Consider the following 25151-nt stretch of genomic DNA (forward strand, 5'->3'; position numbering starts at 1 on the left):
TCTTGTCACCCAGGCTGGATTGCAATGGCACGATCTCGGCTCACTGCAACCTCCGCCTCCTGGGTTCAAGCGATTCTCCTGCCTCAGCCTCCCAAGTAGCTGGGATTACAGGCACGGGGCCACCATGCCTGGCTAATTTCACTTAGCATTTTCTTTCTTCAACGCTTCTCACATCCTTCTATTCGTCAGGTTTCTGAAAATGATTATTAGGTAGTATCATTAAAAGTACTTGTAGTTATGGTCTCTGGAGTATTTCCCAAATGCATGTAAATATCTGGGTTGGGAAAGGGAGAACAGCAGAAATAAAAGTCTTAAAAACTGAATGAAACACGTAATATTTGAAAGCAAATTTGAAAAAAGGCTAGTGAGTCTCATTATTTTCCTTGCAGTGATATCTTCCATAATTTTCTGTTTATTGACAAAAAAGAGACTATTGTGAAAACTGAATTCCTAAGGCATTAACCTATGCCTCAGGTAGTAAGGAAGTCAGAGAGAATACACAGGGTTACAGCTACCAAACTCACCTGTCTTTTTCATGCTTCATCTTTTGTCTCAGCCTTATTTCCCTTGAAGTCATGTAAAGCTGCATAAGAAATATCCAGTTGGTTCATTATTGTTCAATCCAAATAATTAAACCATTAGACATAATTCTGTTATTGAGGAAACAGTACAAAACACTGTGGTGTTTGATGAAGCTTCCTACTGTAGCACAAAACATAAAAAAGTTAAATTAAAACATCATGTAATGAAAGTAAAAACCAAGTTAGGGAGGCGGTGGCGGGCGGATCACCTGAGGTCAGGAGTTCGTGACCAGCTTGGCCAACATGGTGAAACCTCGTCTCTACTAAAAATACAAAAATTAGCCGGGTATGTGGCATACACCTGCAATCTCAGCTACCCAGGAGGCAGAGGCTGCAGTGAACTGAGATCGCACCACTGCACTCCAGCCTGGGCGACGGAGCAAGACTCCATTTCAAAATAAAGAAAAATTTAATAAATGGAATGCAAAATCTATTTTCCTAGTTCAGTTAATATATTTTATTGAGTTAATTAGGAGAGAATCTTATTTGGCTGCACAAAAAATGTGAAGTAGGAACATTTTAGGTGGAAGCACCTATGCTTTGTACTCAATCTTGTAACTAACCTCACCAAGAGCCTGTTAATAAAGCTGAAATTAGACATTTAAAATCATTATTTTTATGTTTTAAAATGTTTATCAGAAACCTACTACAGTGAATTGACTGTGACTTGTAAACTCTTCAAGTTATACACCAGAAGGCAAACAACAAATGTCAGACACATACATATTATTCCAGAACATTAAGAACTATTGGTGTGAGTTACATGTGAGGTTCTTTTCACACACAATTATGTATATAAAAATGGACACTCAGAAGTAAACGCACTTTTTCAAGGTCCTGTAGAGAAGTAGTCACTAACAAATTAAAGGTCTTGTTGATTTCTAATAGAAATTCAAATGAAAATTTTAATTACATTAATACCTCACTAATCCCATCCAAACTTACCCAAATAGAAGTTAAAAAACAAAACAAAAAATGTCTGCAATCTTGAATGAGACCACAAAATCTATGAACCAAGCAGTTCTTAAACCCTTAGAGTTTACTTATTTTGAGACAAGAGCTCACTCTGTTGCCCAGGCAGGAGTGCAGTGGCATGATCACAACTCACTTTAATCTCCAACTCCTGGACGTAAGTGATCTTCTCACCTCGAGTAGTTAGGACTACAGGTGTGTGCCACTACATCTGGCTAATTTTCATTTTCTTACTTTTTATTTTTTTTTTTTTAGAGACGAGGTCTTACTATGTTGCCTAGGCTGGTCTTGAACTCCTGGCCTCAGGTGATCCTCCTATCTCGGACTCCCAAAGTGCTGGGATTACAGATATGAGCCACTATTCCTGGCCAATTTATTCTAAATTTGGACACAATTCTAACCATCTTGGGTATTTACTTCCCTGACAGCGAGAAGGTAATGTCAGAACCCATTCTACATTAGGGTGGGGGAACGCGCACACACACACACACACACACACACATTCTTCTCTCAAATACACATGTACACACTTTAAGATTCTGTTCATGTACCTCAGTAGCCCTGAAGGCCACTACCATGTCTCCTGGGCTATCAAGAAAATGTTATGTTAACACCAATATACTCTTTTCAGAGACAGGTAAGTAAATTGCACTTTAAACAATAGTTCACCTACTGTTGCACCATTTGGTGTTTTAATGGAACAGTTTATCTGGAAAATTCACCAAAATAATTTGTTATCCTAATGATGCTGAAAAAATGAAGGGATATTATATTTTATTTCAGATTACAAAGTAAAAGATAAACTGTAATCTAAATGTAATTTTCATAGTAATGTGACTATCAAAGTAACAGTGCTTTGTTTTACCATCTGAAAAAAAATATACCTGACCTGGCTATGGTGATGTCTGTATTTAGGGCTCAGTAAATAAATGCTGACAGTTTTAAAGACAGTTAAAAAAACAAAAACCACACACACAGAAGTGACATTGTTCTGTTGATACATGACAATTTTTTTTTGTATTTTTTGTAGGTAACTTATTAACAGAAAATTAAGGGGCTTTTTATTTGTTAGCTTTTGCTTTATTTGTAGACACAGGGTCACCCTTTGTCTCCCAGGCTGGAGTGCAGTGGTGTGATCATAGCTCAATACAGTCTCAAACTTCTGGGCTCAAATGATCCTCCTGCCTCAGCCTCTAGAGTAGCTGGGACTACAAGTGTGTGCTACCAACCTGGCTAATTTCTTTTTTTTTTTTTTTTTTTTTGGTAGAAACGAGGTCTCACGATGTTGTTGCCCAGGATGCTCTCAACTCTTGGTCAAAAGTGATCCTCTCACTTTGGTCTCCCAAAGTGCTGGGATTATAAGCATGAGCCACCATGCTGAGCCTCAAAGTTTTCTAAGCAAGTAAATTTTATAAACTAAGTAAGGGAACAGGCATAGAAAAGTGAGTTTTTAAAATGGCTTTAATACACATAGTCAGTTGTTTCAACTGTCAATGACTCTCACTGAAAATTAAAGGAACAACTCCAATTGGTCACCCAATTACTCAACCTCTTCCTCTTGTTAAAATGCTACAGCCATCATTAGCCTGGGGGACAAAAAAATATTTAAGATAATTCAGTATAACTTGGTTAGCACAATATCCTGTAACGTTTTAAGGTAATTAACTTTTCCTGACTTAAGTAAAACATTTACTTTTCTATATGCCAAATTAAAAATGTATCCAAATTATGTTAATCTTTTTCTTAAAATTTTGCCAGGAAAGTAATTACACATATTCTATAATTCCATTGCCCTTGACACTGCAGACTTACTGGATTGCTTCTGGGACAGAAAGGATCATGTTCTTGCCCTCTCTTTTCTGCCAGCTCATTTAAGTACTTTGCCATTCTTTCTTTTCGTTTTCTTTTCATCCAGGCTTGAATCTCTCTTCTTTCCTTGTCAGTTCTTTGTGAATGTCTGCCAGAAGAATGCTGAATTCTGAGAAATTTAACAAGTAAGACATCATTTGCTTTTAAATTTGTTATGCAGATAAGATATATCATGACTAAACACTATTTATCTGGAAATATTTTGCCCCATCTTCAAAAGCAGTATATACTTATGTTCTCTAGTCAACTCACTCCAATTTGTTACCTGAACTCCACTGAAAAGGGACTCAGAAAGCTAACAACTTCTTTACAACATTTGCCTTAAACTCTTTTCCCTTCTTCTTTAAACTCTATCTTACTGGATCTTTTCCTAACTCTCAGAAAACTATATAGCCTCCTGCATTGGCTCCTTTCTTGTCTGCTCACTGCTTCAAAACTAATGTCTTAAAGGTTCTCCTTTTGACTTTTTTTTTTAACTTTTTAATTTTGTGGGTACATAGTAGATGTATATAAGGTACATGAGATATTTTGATACAGGTATGCAATGCATAATAATCACATCATGTAAAATGGGGAGGTTTTCACTTCTTTATCTATTAATATAACTTATTCCCTGCACTATTTCTATCAACTTCAAAACTTCTAATACAGGGCTGGGCTCAGTGGCTCACACCTGTAATCCCAGAACTCTGGGAGGCCAAGGCAGGTGGACTGCTTTAGCCCAGCAGCTCAAGGCCAGCCTGGGCAAGATGATGAGATGCCATCTCTATAAAAAAGAAAAAAAAATTTGCCAGGTTGAATGGCACATGCCTGTAGTCCCAGCTACTCAGGAGACTGAGGTGGGTGGGAGGATCACTTGAGCCTGGGAGGTCGAAGCTGCAGTGAGCAGTGATCTTGCCACTGCATTCCAGCCTGGGTGACAAAGGAAGACTGTCTCAAAAAAACAAAACAATTGCAACACAGAGGTGACTTCCAACACCTGCCCTTCTGGATCTACTCCCATGCTTAGGTTCATGTCACACTTTCCATGGTCTGGCCCAAATTAATGGACTAAGCATGGCAGGGATACTGTGAAAGGCCCATTCCTGCAAGACACAGGTGACTCTGTGGGTGACTTGGCCTGAGGTCTTACCATTGACCCAGTTGAAACATTCTTAAAACTACACAGTGCACTGAGACTCTGTCTCCCCTACCCTCTTTCCCTCTCCTTTACAGGGAGGACTGAGAGCTGCATCGTAGTCTGATGCTTCTCCTTACTTCTTCCCTGCATTCTGCTATCCTCTCACAAGCATTTTCCCCAGTAAATCTCTTCTGCAGCTAAACCGACCTTAGCTTCTTGGAGGATCTGAACTAACATACATGTACTAGGAGTGGTCTGAGAAAATGGGTGGTGCAAAATGGGGATTTGGGGCCAGGTGCAGTGGCATGCACCTGTCATCCCAGCTACTTGGGAGGCTGAAGTGGGACAATCATGAGTTCAAGCCCAGTTTGGGCAAAATAGCAAACCTCCGTCTCCAAAAAGTAAAATTTTAAAAAGTTTCTGTTTTAAAAGATGGGGACTTGGACAGATGCATCACCCAGTGATTGAAGAAGACACCCTCCTAAACAGAAGACTAGTCACAAATACAAACAATACATTTTATTCTGAATATCTGCTTTCCTTTAGAGACTCTGGAATCTTTACACATGGCAGGCAGTATCCCCCCAGTAAAACCCCAGGCATGGAGTTTCTAATGGGCTTGCCTGGTAGACATTTTACACATGTTGTCACAACTTGTTACTGGAGGATTTAAGTGCATTCTGTGCGACTCCACTGGGAAAAGACTCTTGGAAGTTTGTGCCTGATTTCCCCTGGAATTTACTCCATGTACCTTTTGCCTCCTGTTAGGATAAATTATAGCCATGAAAATGACTATTTGCTGAGTTCTGTGCATCCTCCTAGGTGATTTCTGAACCTGGGGGTGATCTTGGGGACCCCCAGCACAGGGTCAAATCTACATCAACACTGCAGTCTGATAGTTTTCCCCAATTTTATGGCATCCTCCCTTTTTCCTTCACAGGCATTTCTCCAAATAAATCTCTTGCTCATCAAAATCCCATCTGCTTTGCAGAGGACTTAAAACTAATATACCACTGAATATTACCACTCGATGTTTTTCTGCCACCTTATATCTAAAACTGTATTCTCTTTTTTATTTATTTTTTTGAGATGGAGTTTCGTTCTTGTTGCCCAGGCTGGAGTGCAATGGCACGATCTCTGCTCACTGCAACCTCTGCCTCCCAGGCTTAAGCGATTCTCCTGCCTCAGACTCCTGAGTAGCTGAGATTACAGACTCGCAGCACCATGCCCAGCTTTTTGTATTTTTAGTAGAAACGGGTTTTCACCATGTTAGCCAGGCTGGTCTCGAACTCCTGATCTCAGGTGATCCGCCCACCTCAGCCTCCCAAAATGCTGGGATTACAGGAGTGAGCCACTGAGCCCAGCCATTATTTAATTAAATTAATTTATTTAATTACTTATTTGTGTTTTTGAAACCTAGTCTCTACCAAAACTGTAAAAACTAGCTGGATGCAGTGGCACACACCTGTAGTCCCAACTACTTGCAGGCTAAGGTGGGAGAATCACCTAAGCCTGGGGAGGTTGAGGCTGCAGTAAGCCATGATTGTGCCACTGCACCCCAGCCTGGGTGACAGACTGAGACCCTGTCTCAAAAAACAAATAAACAAACAAAAGATATATTATGTCCTTCTCAGGGAAGGAAGCAAAATTAACAGAATGCAGGATTTAAAAGATATTTTTATTTAAAAAAAATTTATTTTGAGATTGGGTTATGAGGCTGGCTAATTTTTATATTTTTGGTAGAGATTGGTTTTCCCTGTGTTGCCCCTGCATTCTTTATCCTGCTAAAGAAATCACCATCAACTCAGTCACCCAAGTAGAAAAGCTGTCATTCTTACCACCTGATAGCCTCCAAATGTTTACTTACACCTATTACCCTACACTCTTCATTCTGATCACCTCATCTCTAAACTACTGAAATAAATCTTCTAACTGGCTCTAATTTCCATCTTAAAGCCCTGTGCTGCATGCAGATGGTGCCACCTGGCACTTAAGGACCTGCATGCATGTATTACTGCTGAAAGAAATCATAGATAACAAAACAAATGGAAATGCATCCCATGCTCATTGATGGGTAGAATCAATATTGTGAAAATGACCATATTGCCAAAAGCAATCTACAAATTCAATGCAATTCCTATCAAAATACCACCATAAGGGCCAGGTGCAGTGGCTCACACCTGTAATCCCAGCACTTTGGGAGGCTGAGGCGGGTGGATCACCTAAGGTCAGGAGTTCAAGATCAGCCTGGCCAACATGGCAAAATCCCATCTCTATTAAAAATGAACAAATTAGCCGGGTGTGGTGGTGCGGACCTGTAATCCCAGCTACTAGGGAGGCTGAGGCAGAAAAATTGCTTGAACCCAGGAGGCAGAGGTTGCAGTGAGCTGAGATTGTGCCACTGCACTCCAGCCTGGGCAACAAAGTGAGACTCTGTAAAAAAACAAAAACAAAAACAAAAACAAAACAACAACAACAAAAAAAACCCCATCATCATTCTTCACAGAACTAGAAAAGACAATCCTAAAATTCATATGGAACCAAAAAAAGAGCCTGTATAGCCAAAGCAAGACAAAGCAAAAAGAATAAATCTGGAGGCATCACATTATGACTTCAAACTATAAGGCCATAGTCACCAAAACAGCACGGTACTGGTATAAAAATAGGCACGCAGACCAATGGAACAGAATAGAGAACCCAGAAATAAACCCAAATACTTATAGCCAACTGATCTTCGACAAAGCAAACAAAAACATAAAGGGGGAAGGACACTCTATTCAACAAATGGTGCTGGGATAATTGGCAAGCCACATGTAGAAGAATAAAACTGGATCCTCATCTCTCACCTTATACAAAAATCAACTCAAGATGTATCAAGGACTTAAATCTAAGACCTGAAACCATAAAAATTCTAGAAGATAACACAGGAAAAATCCTTCTAGACAGTGGCTTACGCAAAGGCTTCATGACCAAGAATCTAAAAGCAAATGCAACAAAAACAATGATAAATAGGTGGAACTGGCCGGGCACGGTGGCTCACGCCTGTAATCCCAGCACTTTGGGAGGCCGAGACGAGCGGATCACAAGGTCAGGAGATCGAGACCAGCCTGGCTAACATGGTGAAACCCCGTCTCTACCAAAAAAATACAAAAAACTAGCCGGGCGAGGTGGCGGCTCGTTACACACCTGTAGTCCCAACTACAGGTGTGTAACTAGTCCCAGCTACTCGAGAGGCTGAGGCAGGAGAATGGCGTAGACCAGGGAGGCGGAGCTTGCAGTGAGCTGAGATCCAGCCACTGCACTCCAGTCTGGGCAACAGAGCAAGACTCTGTCTCAAAAAAAAAAAAAAGAAAAAAATAGGTGGAACTTAAACTAAAAAGTTTCTGCACAGCAAAAGAAACAATCAGCAAAGTAAACAGACAACTCACAGGGTGAGAGAAAATCTTCACAATCTATACATCTGACAAAGAACTAATACCCAGAATATACAAAGAACTCAAATAAATAAGCAAGAAAAAAAAATCCCATCAAAACAATAGAGTTAAGGCATGAAGAGACAATTCACAAAAGAAGATATACAAATGGCCAACAATCATGTGAAAAAATGCTCAACATCACTAATGATCAGGGAAATGCAAATAAAAACCACAATGCGATACCATCTTACTTCTGTAAGAATGAACATAATTAAAACATCAAAAAACAATAGATGTTGGCAGCGATGCGGTTAAAAGGGAACACTCCTACACTGCTGGTGCGAATGTAAACTAATACAACCACTATGGAAAACAGTGTGGATGTTCCTTAAAGAACTAAAAGTAGAACTACCATTTGATCCAGCAATCCCACTACTGGATATCTACCCAGAGGAAAAGAAGTCATTATATGAAAAAGATACTTACACACACGTTTATAGCAGCACAATTCACAATTGCAAAAATATGGAACCAGCCCAAATGCCCATCAAGCAATGAGTGGATAAAGAAATTGTGGTACACATATACACCATGTCATACTATTCAGCCACCAAAAGGAATGAAATAATGGCATTCGCAGCAACCTGGATAGAATTGGAGACCATTATTCTAAGTGAAATAACTCAGGAATGGAAAACCAAATGTCATATGCTCTCACTCATAAGCTAGGAGGAGACAAAGGCCTAAGAATGATACAATGGACTTCAGGGACTTGGGAGAAAGGGTGGGAGGTGGGTGAGGAATAAAGACTACAAATTGGGTACAGTATATACTGTTGAGGTTGATGGGTGCACCAAATCTCACAAATTACCACTGAAGAACTTACTCATGTAACCAAATACCACCTGTTCCCCCAAAACCTACGGAAATTAATTTAAAAAAAAAAAAAAAAGAACCTGCATATACACATCAAAGACAATGGCCAAGAACAAATTAAGGGGGCAGAAGTCCAGGAACGTATTTCACATTGCCAGACACAACAACTTTAAGGCTAAAAACAAAGCAAAGCCAGTTACCACTAACCTGTTTTCTTTTTTTTTTTTTTGGTGAGATGGAGATTTACTCTTGTTGCCCAGGCTGGAGTGCAATGGCGCGATCTCGGCTCACTGCATTCTCCGCCTCCCAGGTTCAAGCGATTCTCCTGCCTCAGCTTCCCGAGTAGCTGGGATTACAGGCATGTGCCACTACGCCTGGCTAATTTTGTATTTTTAGTAGGGATGAGGTTTCACCATGTTGCCCAGGCTGATCTCGAATTCTTGACCTCAGGTAATCCACCTGCCTCAGCCTCCCAAAGTGCTGGGATTATAGGCGTGAGCCACCGCACCCAGCCCACTAATCTTAAAATATACATTATGAATGATGAAAAGTTAACAATGTGAATAAAGCATTTGTAAATATACAAAAGGAACTAGAGAACTTCTCAAAAGCCCTTTCTCTTGAACCTCTGCAAAAAGAACCAATTCCTCAGAAACATCACGAAAGCAAACCAGTTAATGTTGATGAAGCTGTAATACAGTTGTGATACAGTGTAATACAGTGATGATGCATCTAATTCCCCCCAAAAGACCAATACATTATATGTTTTATACAATTTTATTTTTAAAAAACTTAACGTGCAGGCACTGGCACATTTAAAAACTACATAAACAGATCTTTCCTCCAATCTAGGAAAAATGGAATGTCAGAAGTCAACAAAATGTGATAAACTTAAAGTACTAAAACAGAAGGCATTTCATCAAATCTGTTCACTGAAACAGTTATATATCCTTGCTTACATCTTTCACTTTATAGACTGCAGTGAATGTCTGTCTGGATAGAAGAACACAGGAAATAGTTTCATGGCAATAAAAATATAAGTCGAAGAAGTGATGAGTACTTTGCCAATGTATTTTGTTTTTGATAACCTTCCTTTGTTTTTGATAACTTTCCTTTTATAAGCGGAGAAAACAGGAGTAAGAATTGGAAGAAAAGTTGAAATCGCAGAATGCAGCTACTTGGGGGATGGGGAAGTTGGTAGATATTAAATCGTTTTTCTCCTGAAGCAAAATGAAAAGAAAAAAAGCCCCTTCTGATCACCCCCTACTGCTTGTCAATAGGTTGAACTCAGTGATTCCCTCTGGTCTCCATACTCAGCTAGTCCCACTCTTTCCTTCTAATGCACAAACTCTAGTTACATCTAATTCCTTGCCCTTCACTTACAAATACAAGAACTGCTGTGATTGCCTTCTTTTACTGACTTTCTTCCCCGAGCTCAAATAAACACTGATATAACTTGGTCTTAGAGCTCTAAGAGGTGTGTGTGTGTGTGTCTGTTGTAAATGGGACTGCATTCTTGCTTTGGTTCTCCATAGAAACGCTACTGATTTTTGTATATTGATTTTGTATCCTGAAACTTTACTGAAGTCATTTATCAGTTCTAGGAGGCTTTTGGAGGAGTCTTTAGGTTTTCTAGGTATAGAATCATACTGTCATGGAAAAGAGGTAATCTGAATTCTTATTTTCCTATTTCGATGCCTTGCATTTATTTCTCTTACTTGATTGCCCTGGCTAGGACTTCCAGTACTATGTTATATAGAAATGGTAAGATTGAGCATCCTTGTCTTGTACCAGTTCTTAAGGTGAATGCTTCCAGCTTTTGCCCATTCAGTAAGATGTTGGCTGTGGGTGTGTCATGAATGGCTATTAATCACATTTATTGATTTGTGTATGTTGAACCAATCTTGCATCCTAGAAATGAGGCCTATTTGATTGTGGTGAATTAACAATCACCACAATTTGATGTGCTGCTTTCGGTTTGCTGTATTTTGTTGAAGATTTTTGCTTCTATATTCATCAGGGATATTGGCCTACAGTTTTCCTTTTTCCCTGTGTCTTTGCCAGGTTTTGGTATCAGGGTGATGCCACCTTCATAGAATGACTGGGGAAGAGTCTGTCCTCCTTGATTTTTTAAAGAGTTTCAGTAGAATTCCTATCAGCTCTTCTTTTATGTCTGGCAGAATTTGGCTGTCAATCCATCCAGTCTGGGGCTTTTATTGGTTGGTGGGTTTTTTACTACTGATTCCATTTCAGAACTTCATATTGGTCTGTTCAGGGTTTCAAATTTCTTCCTGATTCAATGTTGGGAGGTTGTGTTTCCAGGAATTTACCCATTTCCTCTAGATTTTCTACTTTGTGCATACAGGTGTTCATAATAGTCTCAGGATCTTTTGTATTTCTGTGGGATCAATTGTAATGTTACCTTTGTTGTTTCCTGATTGCGCTTATTTGGATCTTCCCTCTTTTTTTCTTTGTTAATGTAGCTAGTGGTCTATCAATCTAGTTTATCCTTTCTAATAACCAACTTTTGGTTTTATTGATTCTTTGTATGGATATTTGGTTCTCAATTTTGTTCACTTCTGCTCTGATTTTAGTTACTTATTTTGCTAGCTCTGGGGTTAACTTGTTCTTGATTTTCTGTTTCCTCTAGGTGTGATGTTAGATCACTAATTTGAAATCATTCGAACTTTTTGATGCAGGTGGTTAGTGCTATAAACTTTCCACTTTTTTTTTTTTTTTTTTTTTTTTTTGAGAAAGAATTTTGCTCTCGTTGCCCAGGCTGGAGTGCAATGGCACGATCTTGGCTCACCACAACCCCTGCCTCCTAGGTTCAAGTGATTCTCCTGCCTCAGCCTCCCGAGTAGCTGGGATTACAGGCATGTGCCACCATGCCCAGCTAGTTTTATATTTTTAGTAGAGATGAGGTTTCTCCATGTTGGTCAGGCTGGTCTCCAACTCCCAACCTCAGGTGATCCACCCGCCTCAGCCTCCCAAAGTGCTGGGATTACAGGTGTGAGACACCGTGCCCAGCCTCTAAATTTTCCTCTCAATGTTGCTTTTGCTGCATCACACCTGTAATCCCAGCACTTTGGGAAGTCGACGGGGGGCAGATCACAAGGTCAGGATATTGAGACCATCCTGGCCAATATGGTGAAACCCTGTCTCTATTAAAAATATAAAAATTAGCTGGGCGTGGTGGCACATGCCTGTAATCCCAGCTACTCAGGAGGCTGAGGCAGGAATCGCTTGAACCAGGGAGTCGGAGGTTGCAGTGAGCTGAGATCGCACCACTGCACTCTAGCCTGGCAACAGAACGAGACTCCATCTCAAAAAAAAAAAAGAAAAAACCAACAAAAAACCCATCAGAACTCGTGAAATAGTGTTTTTACTATCACGAGGACAGGACAGAGCAAACTACCTCCATGATTCAATTATCTTTACCAACATGTGGGGATTATGGGAACTACAATCCAAGATGAGATGTGGATGGGGAAACAACCAGACCATATCATTCTGCCCTGGCCCCTTCCAAATCTCATGTCTTCATAATTCAAAACACAATCATGTCCTTCCAACAGTCCCTCAAAGTCTTAACTCATTCTAGCATTAACTCCAAAGTCCAAGTCCAAAGTCTCATTTGAGACAAGGCAAATCCCTTCTGCCTATGAGCCTGTAAAATCAAAAGCAAGTTAGTTACTTCCTAGATACAATGGAGGTACAGGCATTGGGTAAAAACACCCAGTCCAAATAGGAGAAATTAGCCAAAACAAAGGGGCTATCAGCCTCATGCAAGTCCAAAATCCAATAGGGCAGTCATTAAACCTTAAAGTTCTAAAATGATCTTCTTTGACTCCATGTCTCACATTCAGGTCATGCTGATACAAGAGGTGGGTTCCCATGGTCTTGGACAGGTCCTGTCCACAGCTCCTGTCCCTGTGGCTTTGCAGGCTTTGCAGGGTACAGCCCTCTGCCCCAGCTGCTTCCACAACTGGCATTATCTGTGACTTTTCCAGGCACATGGTGCAAGCTGTTGGTAAATCTACCATTCTGGGGTCTGAGGATGGTGGCCCTCTTCTCACAGCTCCACTAGGCAGTGCCCCAGAAGGGAATCTGTGTGGGGGCTCCAACCCCACATTTCCCTTCTGCACTGACCTAGTAGAGGTTCTCCATGAGAGCTCTGCCCTTGCAGCAAACTTCAGTCTGGGATTTCCATACATCCTCTGAAATCTACGAGGAGGTTCCCAAACCTCAATTCTTGACTTCTGTTCACCCACAAGCTCAACACCACATGGAGGCTGCCAAGGTTTGGGGCTTGCACCCTCTGAAGCCACAGCCCGAGCTGTATCTTGGCGCCTTCTACCCACAGCTAGAGAGGATAGGATGCAGGGCACCAAGTCCCTAGGCTGCACACAGCAGGGAGGGCCTGGGCCTGGCCCAGGACATCATTTTTCCCTCCTAGGCCTCTAGGCCTGTGATGGGAGGGGCTGCCATGAAGGTCTCTAACATGCCCTGGAGATATTTTCCCCATGGTCTTGGTGACTAATATTTGGCTTCTCATTATTTATGCAAATTTCTGCAGTGAGCTTGAATTTCTCCCCAGAAAATGGGTGTTTCTTTTATACTGCACTGTCAGGCTGCAAATTTTCCAAACTTTCATGCTCTGCTTCCTCTTGAATGCTTTGCCACTTAGAAATTTCTTCCACCAGATACCCTAAATAATCTCTCTCAAGTTCAAAGTTCCACAAATCTCTAGGGCAGGGGCAAAATGTCACCAGTCTCTTTGCTAAAAGATAATAAGAATCACCTCCTCCAGTTCCCAACAAGTTCCTCTTCTTCATCTGAGACCACCTCTGCCTGGACCTTACTGTCCATATTGCTATCAGGCTTTTGGTCAAAGCCACCCAACAAGTCTCTATGAAGTTCCAAACTTTCCCACATCTTCCTGTCTTCTTCTGAGCCCTACAAACTGTTCCAACCTCTGCCTGTTACCCAGTTCCAAAGTCGCTTCCACATTTTCAGGTATCTTTGCAGAAGCACTCCACTCTCTGTGGTACCAATTTACTATATTAGTCTGTTCTTACACTGCTAAATAAGACATACCTGAGACTGAATAATTTATAAAGGTATAAAGGAAAGAGGTGTAATTAACTCACAGTTCAGCATGGCTGGGGAGGCCTCAGGAAACTTACAATCATGGCAGAAAGGGAAGCAAACATGGCCTTCTTCACATGATGGTAGGAAGGAGAAGAATGAGTGCCCACTGAAGGAGGAAGCCCCTTATAATACCATCAGTTATTGTGAGAACTCACTATCATGAGAACAGGATAGGGCAAACTGTCCCCATAATTCAATTATCTCCACCTGATCCCTCCCATGACACATGGGAATTATGGGAACTACAATTCAAGATGAGATTTGGATGGGGACATGGCCAAACCATATCAGTCAGATTTCAGGTTTTTTTTTTTTTTTTTTTAATTTATTGAGACTTGCTTTACAGCCAAGCATTTGGTCGATCTTGCAGTATATTCCATGTGCAGATGAAAAGAATGTATATTCTGGGGTTGATGGGTGGAGCATTCTGCAGATGTCTATTAGGTTCAATTGATTAAGTGTCTAATTTAATTCTAGAATTTGTTAGTTTTCTGCTTTGATGATAGGTCTAACTTTGTCAGTGAGGTGTTAAAGTCCCCCACTATTACTATGTGGTTGCCTAAATAGTTTCATAGGTCTGTAAGTACTTATTTTATGAATCTAGGTGCTCCAATGTTGAATGCTTATATATTTAGGATAGTTAAGTCTTTTTGTTGAATTGAACTCTTTATCATTATGTAAAACCCTTCTTTGTCCTTTTTTACTGCTGTTGGTTTAAAGTCTGTTTTATCTGATATAAAAACAGTAGTGCCTGATCTTTTTTGTTTTCTATTTGCATGATACATCAGAAAAGCTATTTAAAATGTATTCTAAGGGTTAATTTTAGGATAAAGTGCTATGAACTAAATCATTAATTACTTCTAGTAAGAGATAGGATTAAATGTATGTTGTACTTACAGTGATTCTTGGGAAAACTCACAGGATACAGTTATATACTATAAACTGTTAGGGAAAAGGGAAGACTGACACATATACATAACAAAACATGAAGAAAAAAATCTATTCTATGCTTCAGATTTTTTTCATAAAAATCACATTAAAATATGACAAGTTTTGAACATTCTTGAATGAGAAGCATTTTAAACAGGTTAAAAATGAATTATTCAATGATTACCTGGAGGTGCGCTTAGCTTGTTCTGTTAAGCCCAGCTCTTCACTGGAAACTCCGTCTTTAGTTATAAGGTCATCAATAATGTCTGCAATATCAGTCAATCCAGTCATCTGGAGTGGATCTACTGAAGCACTTCATTTGCAAATGTAATTTAAGAAATATAAATCAGTATCTACAACTTAATTACATTAAGCAAAAATAAACATGTAACAAATGAACACAAAATGATAAACATATATCTACTGCTCCTTCTATTTCTGCAATTCTAGTATCTCTCAGCGAAAAAGACTAATCAACAAAAAGTAATGACTTGGTAGATTTTCTTTAAAAAGGAAACATATGGCCCAGAAGAAAACCTCTATAGATTCTGCCTGTTTAAATTTGATCTATATTTATATAAGAAAATGTAGTATAGTCTATTGAATTCTAATTACTTGTGCTAAAACAGTAAGGGATATAACAATCCTCAATTTCTTAAAAATATTCCATACCCAATGAAAACTTATATTCCTTTAAACCACAAAGATGTATAATGTAAAAATTCACACACATATGAACAACAAAATTTCCACTATCTACACACACCCAACTTTAAAGAAAATCATGAATTAACTCTTAAGATATTTACCTCTCAAATAATTCATCATTGCTATTCATACCTAAAAAAAAAATCATTATTAATAAAAATTTTGGGTCATTTTTTTTTTTGCTTTCAATTGTTAACCTAATTTAGAAATTATATAACCAGAAATTAAATTAAAATACTTTTAAACCTCCAAATTGGTTTATAGATATATATTTGCAGCATATTTATCCTCCTCTTGAATATGCTATCTGATAGTGAACACTGTCTACATGTTTTTTAAGACCATGTCTCACTCTGTCACCCAGGCTAAGCGCAGGTCATGGCACACTACAACCTCTGCCTCCAGGCTCAAGCGAACCTCCCACCTTAACGTCCTGAATGGCTGGGATTACAGGTGTGTGCTGCAATGCAGGCTAATTTTTGTATTTTTTGTAGATATGGGGTCTTGCTGTGTTGCCCAGGCTGGTCTCCAACCACTGAGCTCAAATGATTCACCTGCCTTGGCCTCCCAAAGTGCTGGGATTACAGGCATGGGCCATCGCACCCAGCTGGTATAAGATTATTACTTTTCTATCCTGAGTACTCAGTATAATATATGTCAGAAGGCACAACCCTTCTTTGCTTAGTACACAGTTTAGAGTACTGGAGTGCAATTTACTTTATAAAATATATACAAACAAAAAACAAACCTCTGGTGATCTGAAAGTAATATATTTCAGAAAATATCTTATTTAAATCCAAGGAGCAATTTACTTGTAAGAATGTAACCCAAAATATAATTTTTTGTTGTTGTTTTGTTTTGCTTTGTTTTGAGACGGAGTCTCGCTCTGTTGCCCAGGCTGGAGTACAGTGGCCGGATCTCAGGTCACTGCAAGCTCCACCTCCCGGGTTCACGCCACTCTCCTGCCTCAGCCTCCTGAGTAGCTGGGTCTACAGGTGCCCACCACCTCGCCGGGCTAGTTTTTTTGTATTTTTTTAGTAGAGACGGGGTTTCACCATGTTAGCCAGGATGGTCTCAATCTCCTGACCTTGTGATCCGCCCGTCTCGGCCTCCCAAAGTGCTGGGATTACAGACTTGAGCCACCATGCCCGGCCCAAAATATAATTTTTAAGTCTTGTCCATTATTAACTATATATTTTCAAAGAAAAATACTTAATCTATTCAATCTTCTATATGTTTAATTCCAAAAACAGAACTGAATTAATTTGGGAAAAGTGTTCTGACATCTCTTCTCAAAAAATATTCCTTAAGATTTTATTATCTTGAGATAAACCAAATCTGTCCTTAAGACTTATACATTCACATGGTTTTGATATGAAATACCTGTTTTCTTGAAAGTACATTGTTCTATTTAATTTATTAACCTCCAAATCAAGCATTTTATTTTTGTTCTCAGAATCTGGGCATCTGTGGGTTCTTAAGGGTGACTAATTCAATTTAACTAAGAAATACCTCACATAAATCTAAGGTTAGTGTAATAGTAACAGTACTACCCTTAATAGCTTTTTGCTAGGTAGAAAAAGATATTAATCCTATGTACTTAGGAAAGAGAGGGTCCATTAAAGAGACACTTTCTCTCAGTATTTGAGAGGCCCCTACTGGCCTATTCATGAAAAAAAAGCTTAAAGGATTCTCTTCCAATACTGACTGGGCTGCATATGGGGAAGTAGATGAGATTAGTGAAGATGGTGACCTCTTGGGTTAAAGGTTGAAGTGTTTGCTAAGTAACAAGTTGCCCTTTCTCCTATTAGTAACCCAGGATCACTAACCCACGGCCACAGTACCTGTTTACTACCAAGTAAACGTTCTTAAAACATTATGAGATTTATGCATGGACTTTTTTTTTTTTTAGCTCATCAGCTATTGTTAGCATTAGGGTATTTTACGTGTGGCCCAAGACAATTCTTCTTCTTCCAATGTGGCGCAGGGAAGCCAAAAGGTTGGAGTCTAGACTTTGACATCAGACCTAGTTATACCTTTGCCTTAGACTCTGGCAACACTAAACAACCATGTTCCCCCTCTCCTCCTCTTTTACCCACCTAGTCACTGAGTACCATCAGTTACTAATTCAAAATGTCTCGTTTCTTCTATTTCTTTCCCACAACACTAGCCAGGCCCTCATTATTTACCAGGTCAGATTTTTGTAGCCTCCTCAGTGGTCTCTATGCCTCCGTTCTATTTTTCCTCAAAACCTCCTCATTTTACTTCTCTGCCTAGAATTCTCCCATGATTCCCAAGTATAAAATGGAGTGTAAACTTCTCAGATATAATTGGAACCCTCTACCATCTAGGCATACAAATCCTGTTTAACCTCATTTGTCAATCCTACCCCAGAGAAGAGAAGAGAAAAGCTATCAGTGACCAAGAAAATAAAACAAGATTCTGAGATGCTTTATATATGATATTCAGTCTTCACAACTCTGTGAAGTGGAAATTATTATCCCCATATGTTGATGACTAAAACATACATGGCATCTAGAAAGAACTGAGAAAATCATTACAAGATTTAAAGTCAGCTTACTAATAGCTTTTCTTTAAGTAACAGTAATGTCATTCAAAATAGCATTTTTACTGTTTATATCACTTTAATAATGGTAATAGAACATACACTAAACACTCAGTAAAATCATTTTAATTGACCATCAATATCTGAGAGAAAAAAACATATTTCCAAGCCACTGTCAGTGATTGAACAGATGTATTTACTATGTCCTATTATTCATAGGATAAAATGTATTCATTAGGACTAAAGAATAGCAGTTTTAATTGCTACCTCCAAATGAAATGAAACAAAAAGTGGCACTAAATCCTTCTAAATCTCAATCTCCTCAACTGTAAAATGGGGATAATAATAGTGTCTACACCTCATAGGTCAGGCTTAAACCAGAATCTACGCATATAAAACAGTGATGCACATGGTAGAGGTGCAAGAAATGATAGATACTATTTTGTTTTCAAATTAAAATTCAAAGTTCTTTTAATTGGAAGAGTTTTAATTTTTCAATTTTTGTAAATGTCAACTATTATAGTAATTCCAGTTGCTATATATTTCATATTAAGTTATACCAAGATATGATACATGATTGCATTATGTCTTATGAAGGTGACAAGGTGTCATAGTTCTTCATGTGAATAGCAAGTTTTAACTTTCCTTCCCCTAAAATAAATATTACAAAATGACTTCACAAACCTTTCATAACTGTATTCCCAGTAAATCACATTCAGTAACATTATAATGGAGAATAAGAGTATGTGTAAATGAAAAAGTGAAGAACAATACCAGAAGAAGTAGTATTCTGATCACTGGAAAGGCTGACAGCTGAATCGGCAGTAGGAAACACATGGGTTTTCTGACCAGAATAATTTTCTGTTATTGAAAATTCAGGTTCTGAAGTCTCCTTTTTGTCACTTTGATCTTCTTCATCCATATGTGTCAAAAAACGCACTAATCCAGAGTATATATTACAATTAAAATAGTAGAGAAAAAAAGATCACATGGAAAAGACAACAATTGCTAATACTTCCAACTAGCAACATAGATATTAGAAGTTTACCACATATTATGCTAATAGCTTTCTACTGTATAATGAATTTAATAAAAAATTTGAAGTTAAAGCTCTCCCACAGTAAATAAACCATAAAATTTATTATCAACTTCATTAAACGTGGCAGACTGAGCTGAAGTACACAGGCCTATGCCCTTCCATAAAAACACAGACACGCTAAATTACAAAAAAAATATATTTAATATACAACCAATCTTTCTAAACAGAGAAATCTCCTGGTGCCAGAAAAGAAAAAGGAACTCAAAGCTGGAGCAATAAGTGGGCAATGATGCTAGGATAGTCTACTGAGGAATAGAAGATGTGGTTTCTGCAGACTGCAATGAGGGAAAAACTGAGCTACCTTCATTTATCTTAGAGCATTGAAGGACAGCTTTGTCCATAAAATAGGAATAAGAAAATCTCTCCCCTGGTGAAACAGCAAATAAGTTTTCTATATGCATGGATAGTAGCTGAGAGAAAAATAAAAGTCACCTTTGAGAAATCAAAATCCCTGACTTGCCACAAGCATGAACAGGGTCTGAATTTCTACCATCAATACAGTACAGCAACCCCAAGTGAAGAAATGTATACTAAAATTTGTTCCAATTTTTTCCTACATTGTTCAATGATAGCAAAAAGCAAATGCAAAACTACTCCAAAGACAAATACATATAATCTAGCAGAACTTCTACTAATGATAAGCCCATGATAAAAAATTACAAATCACACAAAGGAACAACCAATCATGAAAGAGAGTCAGTATGCAGATTCAATAATTGATAATGTGCACATATGAAATACAACAATCAGAAAAGGTTAGTCATAAAACATGACTAAAATTATTAAACAGATAAAGCATAGGAACAGCAATAAAAAAAAACAGGACAGGACATCCAAAGAGCAGATAGATCTGAAAAAGAAATAAATACAACTTCTAGATATTAAATATAGCCACCAAAATTAAAATCATAACAAATAGCTAAAACAGCAAAGACACAGCAAAGAAGAGAATTAGTAAACTAAAAGACAGATCTGAGGAAATCATCCTGAGTGCACCACTGATAAAGGGAGGAAATTATGCAGAAGAGGTTAAAAGAGATAAGGCGGCCAGGCGTGGTGGCTCACACCTGTAATCCCAGCATTTTGGGAGGCCGAGGTGGGCGGATCACCTGAGGTCAGGAGTTCGAGACTGGCCTGACCAAAATGGAGAAACCCTGTCTCTACAAATACAAAAAATTTGCCAGGGGTGGTGGCACATGCCCGTAATCGCAGCTACTCAGAAGGCTGAGGCAGGAGAACCACTTGAACCCGCGAGGTGGGGGTTGCGGTGAGCTGAGATCATGTCATTGCACTCCAGCCTAGACAACAAGAGCAAAACTCTGTCTCATTAAAAAAAAAAAAAAGATATAAGTAACAGAGTGAGAAGGTCCAACACACCTCTAACAGGTGTTTTAGAAAGAAAAGAAAAAATGGGGAGGAAGCAGTACTTCAAAATATTATCGGTGAAAAGTACCCAAAGTTAAATCTTAATACTAAAGAATCATTCCTACTCCAATAGAAGGTAAATAAAAGAAATATGGCTGGGCCTGGTGGCTCACACCTGTAATCCCAGCACTTTGGGAGGCCAAGGCAGGTGGATCACAAGATCAGGAGATTGAGACCATCCTGGCTAACACGGGGAAACTCCGTGTCTACTAAAAATACAAAAAATTAGCCAGTCATGGTGGCAGGGGCCTGTAGTCCCAGCTACTCGGGAGGCCGAGACAGAGTTTTGCTTGAACCCGGGAGGCAGAGGCTGCAGTGAGCCAAGATCGTGCCACTGCACTCTGACAGAGTGAGACTCCATCTCAAAAAACAAACAAAAAAAAGAAGTGGATGCAAGAAGCAACTGTGGGCAACAATAGCAGAGAAGAGAAAATATCAGAGAGCATGTCAGGCAATAAAAGGTGTCATGAAACTTGTTTTGGTTTTCTACATTTGTTGCCTACATATTTACATTATTTAAATCAGAAATTTTAAAATGAAGTAATTGTTGGCAAAGAAAATGACAAATGTGGAGAAATCCTAGCTAAGCACTGACTTAAAAAATAAAAGGCAAGGGGAACTAAACGGGAGGGTTAAAAACAGAGTAGATCTACAAATATTTGAAAACAGTATCAGATGCTGGGTTGGTGGCTCACACCTATAATCCCAACACTTTGGGAGGCCGAGACGGGCGGATCACAAGGTCAAGAGATTGAGATTATCCTGGCCAACATGGTGAAGCCCCATCTCTACTGAAAATAGAAAAAATTAGCCAGGCGTGGTGGTGTGCACCTGTAGTCCCAGCTACTCGGGAGGCTGAGGCAGGAAAATTGCTTGAACCTGGGAGGCGGTGGTTGTAGTGAGCTGAGATCACACCACTGCACTCTCCAACCTGGGCCACAGTGCGAGACTCTCAAAAACAAACAAACAAACAAACAAAAAAAACAGTATCAGAGAAGATGGAGGGAACAAATCAGTGCTAAAAAGGTCTAAAGTCCTTATATTGTTTGGGAGGTAGATATATTCACCTTAATTTAAAAAGAAAAAAATTTTAAGAGATGGTGTCTCACTATGTTGTCCAGGTTGGAGTACAGTGGCTATTCATAGGTGTGATGATAGCATACTACAATCTTTAATTCTTGGGCTCGAGTGATCCTCCCACCTCAGCCTCCCGAATAGCTGGGACTACAGGTATGCACCACCATGTCCAACTTCACCTTAAACTTTAACTCAACTATGAATGTTAAAAATTCAAGAATAACCACTAAAAATTAAAAATGAAATGTATAATTTCTGAACCAATACAGTAGGAAAGAGAGAATATAGAAAACTCAATCCAATAAAAGGCAAAAAAGAGGAACAAAAAGTAAAGGAAAAAAAGGGCAAAAAAAACCCATGAAATAAGATATTAGAAATAAGCACAAATATATCAGTAAATACAATAAATGAATACTGATTATGCTTGCTAGTTAAAAAAGACTGTCTAATTATTTAAAGGAATGACATCTAGGTAGATGCTGGACACAACTACAACACAATCAAACAGCCTGAAAGTAAAGGGATATCCAATTTACAAGAAATACAGAGGAGAAAACGACACATTAAATGACATCACAGAGACTCAATTAGCAAAATTCAGTCTCTGAAAAACACTTCAGAACAAATATCTTGTTTCTTCAACAAAGAAAACTTCAAGGAAGAAAAAGGAGAGAAGGAACCCAGAAGTAAAGAGACTTACAAGCCATCAACCAATGGCCACATACAGATCTTACCTGGGTTCCAACTGTAATAATTAAAAAGCTTTTTTTTTTTTTTTTTTTTTTTTTGAGACGGAGTCTCGCTCTGTCGCCCAGGCTGGAGTGCAGTGGCATGATCTTGGCTCACTGCAACCTCCACCTCCTGGTCTTCAAGCAATTCTCCTGCCTCAGCCTCCTGAGTAGCTGGGACTATAGGCGCCCACCACCACACCAGGCTAATTTTTGTATTTTTAGTAGAGACAGGGTTTCACCATATTGGCCAGGCTGGTTTTAAATTCCTGATCTTGTGATCCGCCTGCCTCAGCCTCCCAAAGTGCTGGGATTACAGGTGTGAGAAACCATACCCGGCCTAAAAAGCTATTTTTTGAAACAAGACAATTGGCAACATTTGAACCCTGATTAGATATATAAGTATATTAAGAATTTTTTAAAGGAGTGTCAATATTATTGTGCTTATGTTTTAAAAATGGACCTGATCTTTTAGAGATACATATAAAATATTTATACATAAAATAACGTGCTGTCTGGGTTTCACTTCAAAATAATCAAGAAAAAGGTGGGAAGAGTGGGTGGGTGTGGGTAGGTGTTTAGGTAAAAAATGGATTGGCCATGAGTTGATAATGATTAAAGTTTGTTGTTGAGTATATGAAAGTTAATTGTATGATTCTGTCTTCTATTAAAATAGCATAGAAATTTTACATAAAATTTAAAAAAAAAACATATCAAAAAGTTATACCAGAACACAGGGGTAGTAATGTTCATATTAAACAAAATCGACTATAAGTCAAAAAGGATTATTGGGAATAATTACTTAGTGATAAAAGAGACAAAATCCAACAAGAAATATAACAATCCTGAACTATTTTCACCTTATAGCCTTAAGATGAATGTAACAGATTTACAAGGATAAATAATTCCATAATCATTATGGGTAATTTTTAATGCAACCTTCTGAGAAATTAATGGATCAAGCTGACTAAAGAATCAGAAAAAATATAAAAAATCTGGACAATACAATTTAGAAGCTTGACCAAAGGGAGATATATACACATACAATACATACAACCAACAGCAAATGTTTGGTCTCTTCAGATAAATGTGGAACATAACATAAAAACTGACTATCCTCAGCCATAAGAGAAATTTTAACAAATTTCTAAGAATTGATATCATCATACACATCAGCTAATCAAAATACAATGAAAATGGAAATCGACCACAAAAACATAGCCCTATATATTAGAATCCTTAATATTTAGAAGCTAAAAACTCCTTTTACAAGCTAAACAAATCATAATGTGAACTACAAACTATGTAGACCTGAACAACACCAGATGATGATAAGTAGGTCCATGCAGGAACATATTCAGCCTCAATTACACATATTAGAAAACAAGAAAAAATAAAGTTAGAAAAAAGCCAACAAGTTAATCCCCCCAAAATAGAATAATAAAGATTAACGAAAAAGGAAACTGAGAAACAAACAGAATTAACAAACACTGGTTTTTGAAAAGACTGACAAGACTGAATGAGAAGAGAACACAGGTATAAACTACACACACAGTAGAAAGTAAAAACAAATTCATTCTTTCAATAAAAAATGAAAAAACTTAATACCTCACCACTGCCTGGCCATTTTACCAGAACCTCAAATTCCAGCTCAGCTGATGATCACAGACAAACAGCAACCTCAGCACAAAGTTCTGTGCAATCCTCAGCACTATGAGGCCAATGGCTTGGAATCCACAAAAACTGAGCTCCAGGCCACACTTGCCCCATGGTATGAAATCCAGAGGAGGTTACTGCCTTCTCCAAAAAAAAAAAGGCTTTGAGGTGGAAGCTAATCACATTACAAAAAAAAAATCCTTATCTAAAAATTGGGAAGCTGATGACTTAAGCTCATATATGAAAACTATTCCTACTTCTGGCACTCCACAAAGCAATGTTTATTCTTTCAGTCAACTAAAGCAAGACTTCAGCCAGTCCCTGTCAGCCCCTACAAACCTTCTTCAGAAATGCTAATGGTTTTTGAGGCTAATGTTTTTTTGAATTCAGGGCCAGAAGAGAATTCAATGTGATCCACTGGTCCAATCTGTAGAAAAAACACACAAGACAAAACAATGGTAATACTTTGATAATTTCAAAATAACAAACAAGTTTATGTAAGTTTTAAACACTTGGATTAATGTAAAAGTAAAAGAAATGGGATTAAATCCAATATAAGCTAAATGGTAGGGATCAATAAAGCAGAGGAAATTTTTACTTATTTGTAGCTTAACTGAGTTATAAACTTTTAAGAGGCTCAGGAAAATTGTATCATAAAATTTTAGAATGAAGAACCTTAATTACCATCTAGACAAACTCATATTAAAAAGGAGAGAACAAAGCCCAGAGAGATTCAATGACTTTTTTAGTGGCATGACATGGTCAATCCAGGTCTTCAAGACTACTTACTAGAGTATCCCTGGGCCTCTTCCAGGACTCTAAGCTGTTTTCTTAGGCAAGTGAAGATGTTTGTATTTATGTGTACATTATAACAATGTGAGAGTATTTTTAAAAAATATACCAAACCTGCTGGGTCCAGTGGCTCACATCTGTAATCCCAGCACTTTGGGAGGGTGAAGCAGGCAGATCACTCG

The 25151-nt window shown here is 38.5% G+C and overlaps 1 protein-coding gene across 14 annotated transcripts in view; it reads right to left on the reverse strand.

Annotated features, from left to right (window-relative positions):
* CPLANE1 (ciliogenesis and planar polarity effector complex subunit 1) overlaps window positions 1–25151 on the reverse strand; it is a 161175-nt gene that overhangs the window by 16028 nt on the left and 119996 nt on the right. For 13 of the 14 annotated variants that reach the window (XM_045393633.2, XM_065546163.1, XM_073993307.1 and 10 more), the window contains 6 exons: window positions 24517–24604; window positions 18967–19131; window positions 15728–15758; window positions 15103–15231; window positions 3366–3531; window positions 525–583 (listed from right to left, as the gene is read on the reverse strand). In XM_045393633.2, the coding sequence (XP_045249568.2) occupies window positions 525–583; window positions 3366–3531; window positions 15103–15231; window positions 15728–15758; window positions 18967–19131; window positions 24517–24604 (638 nt within the window). Of the gene's footprint in view, window positions 1–524; window positions 703–3365; window positions 3532–15102; window positions 15232–15727; window positions 15759–18966; window positions 19132–24516; window positions 24605–25151 lie in introns of all 14 variants that reach the window. The other variant, XR_012413613.1, reaches the window with a different exon arrangement.

The sequence above is a fragment of the Macaca fascicularis genome, chromosome 6 (assembly GCF_037993035.2).
Source record: "Macaca fascicularis isolate 582-1 chromosome 6, T2T-MFA8v1.1".
NCBI lineage: Eukaryota > Metazoa > Chordata > Mammalia > Primates > Cercopithecidae > Macaca > Macaca fascicularis.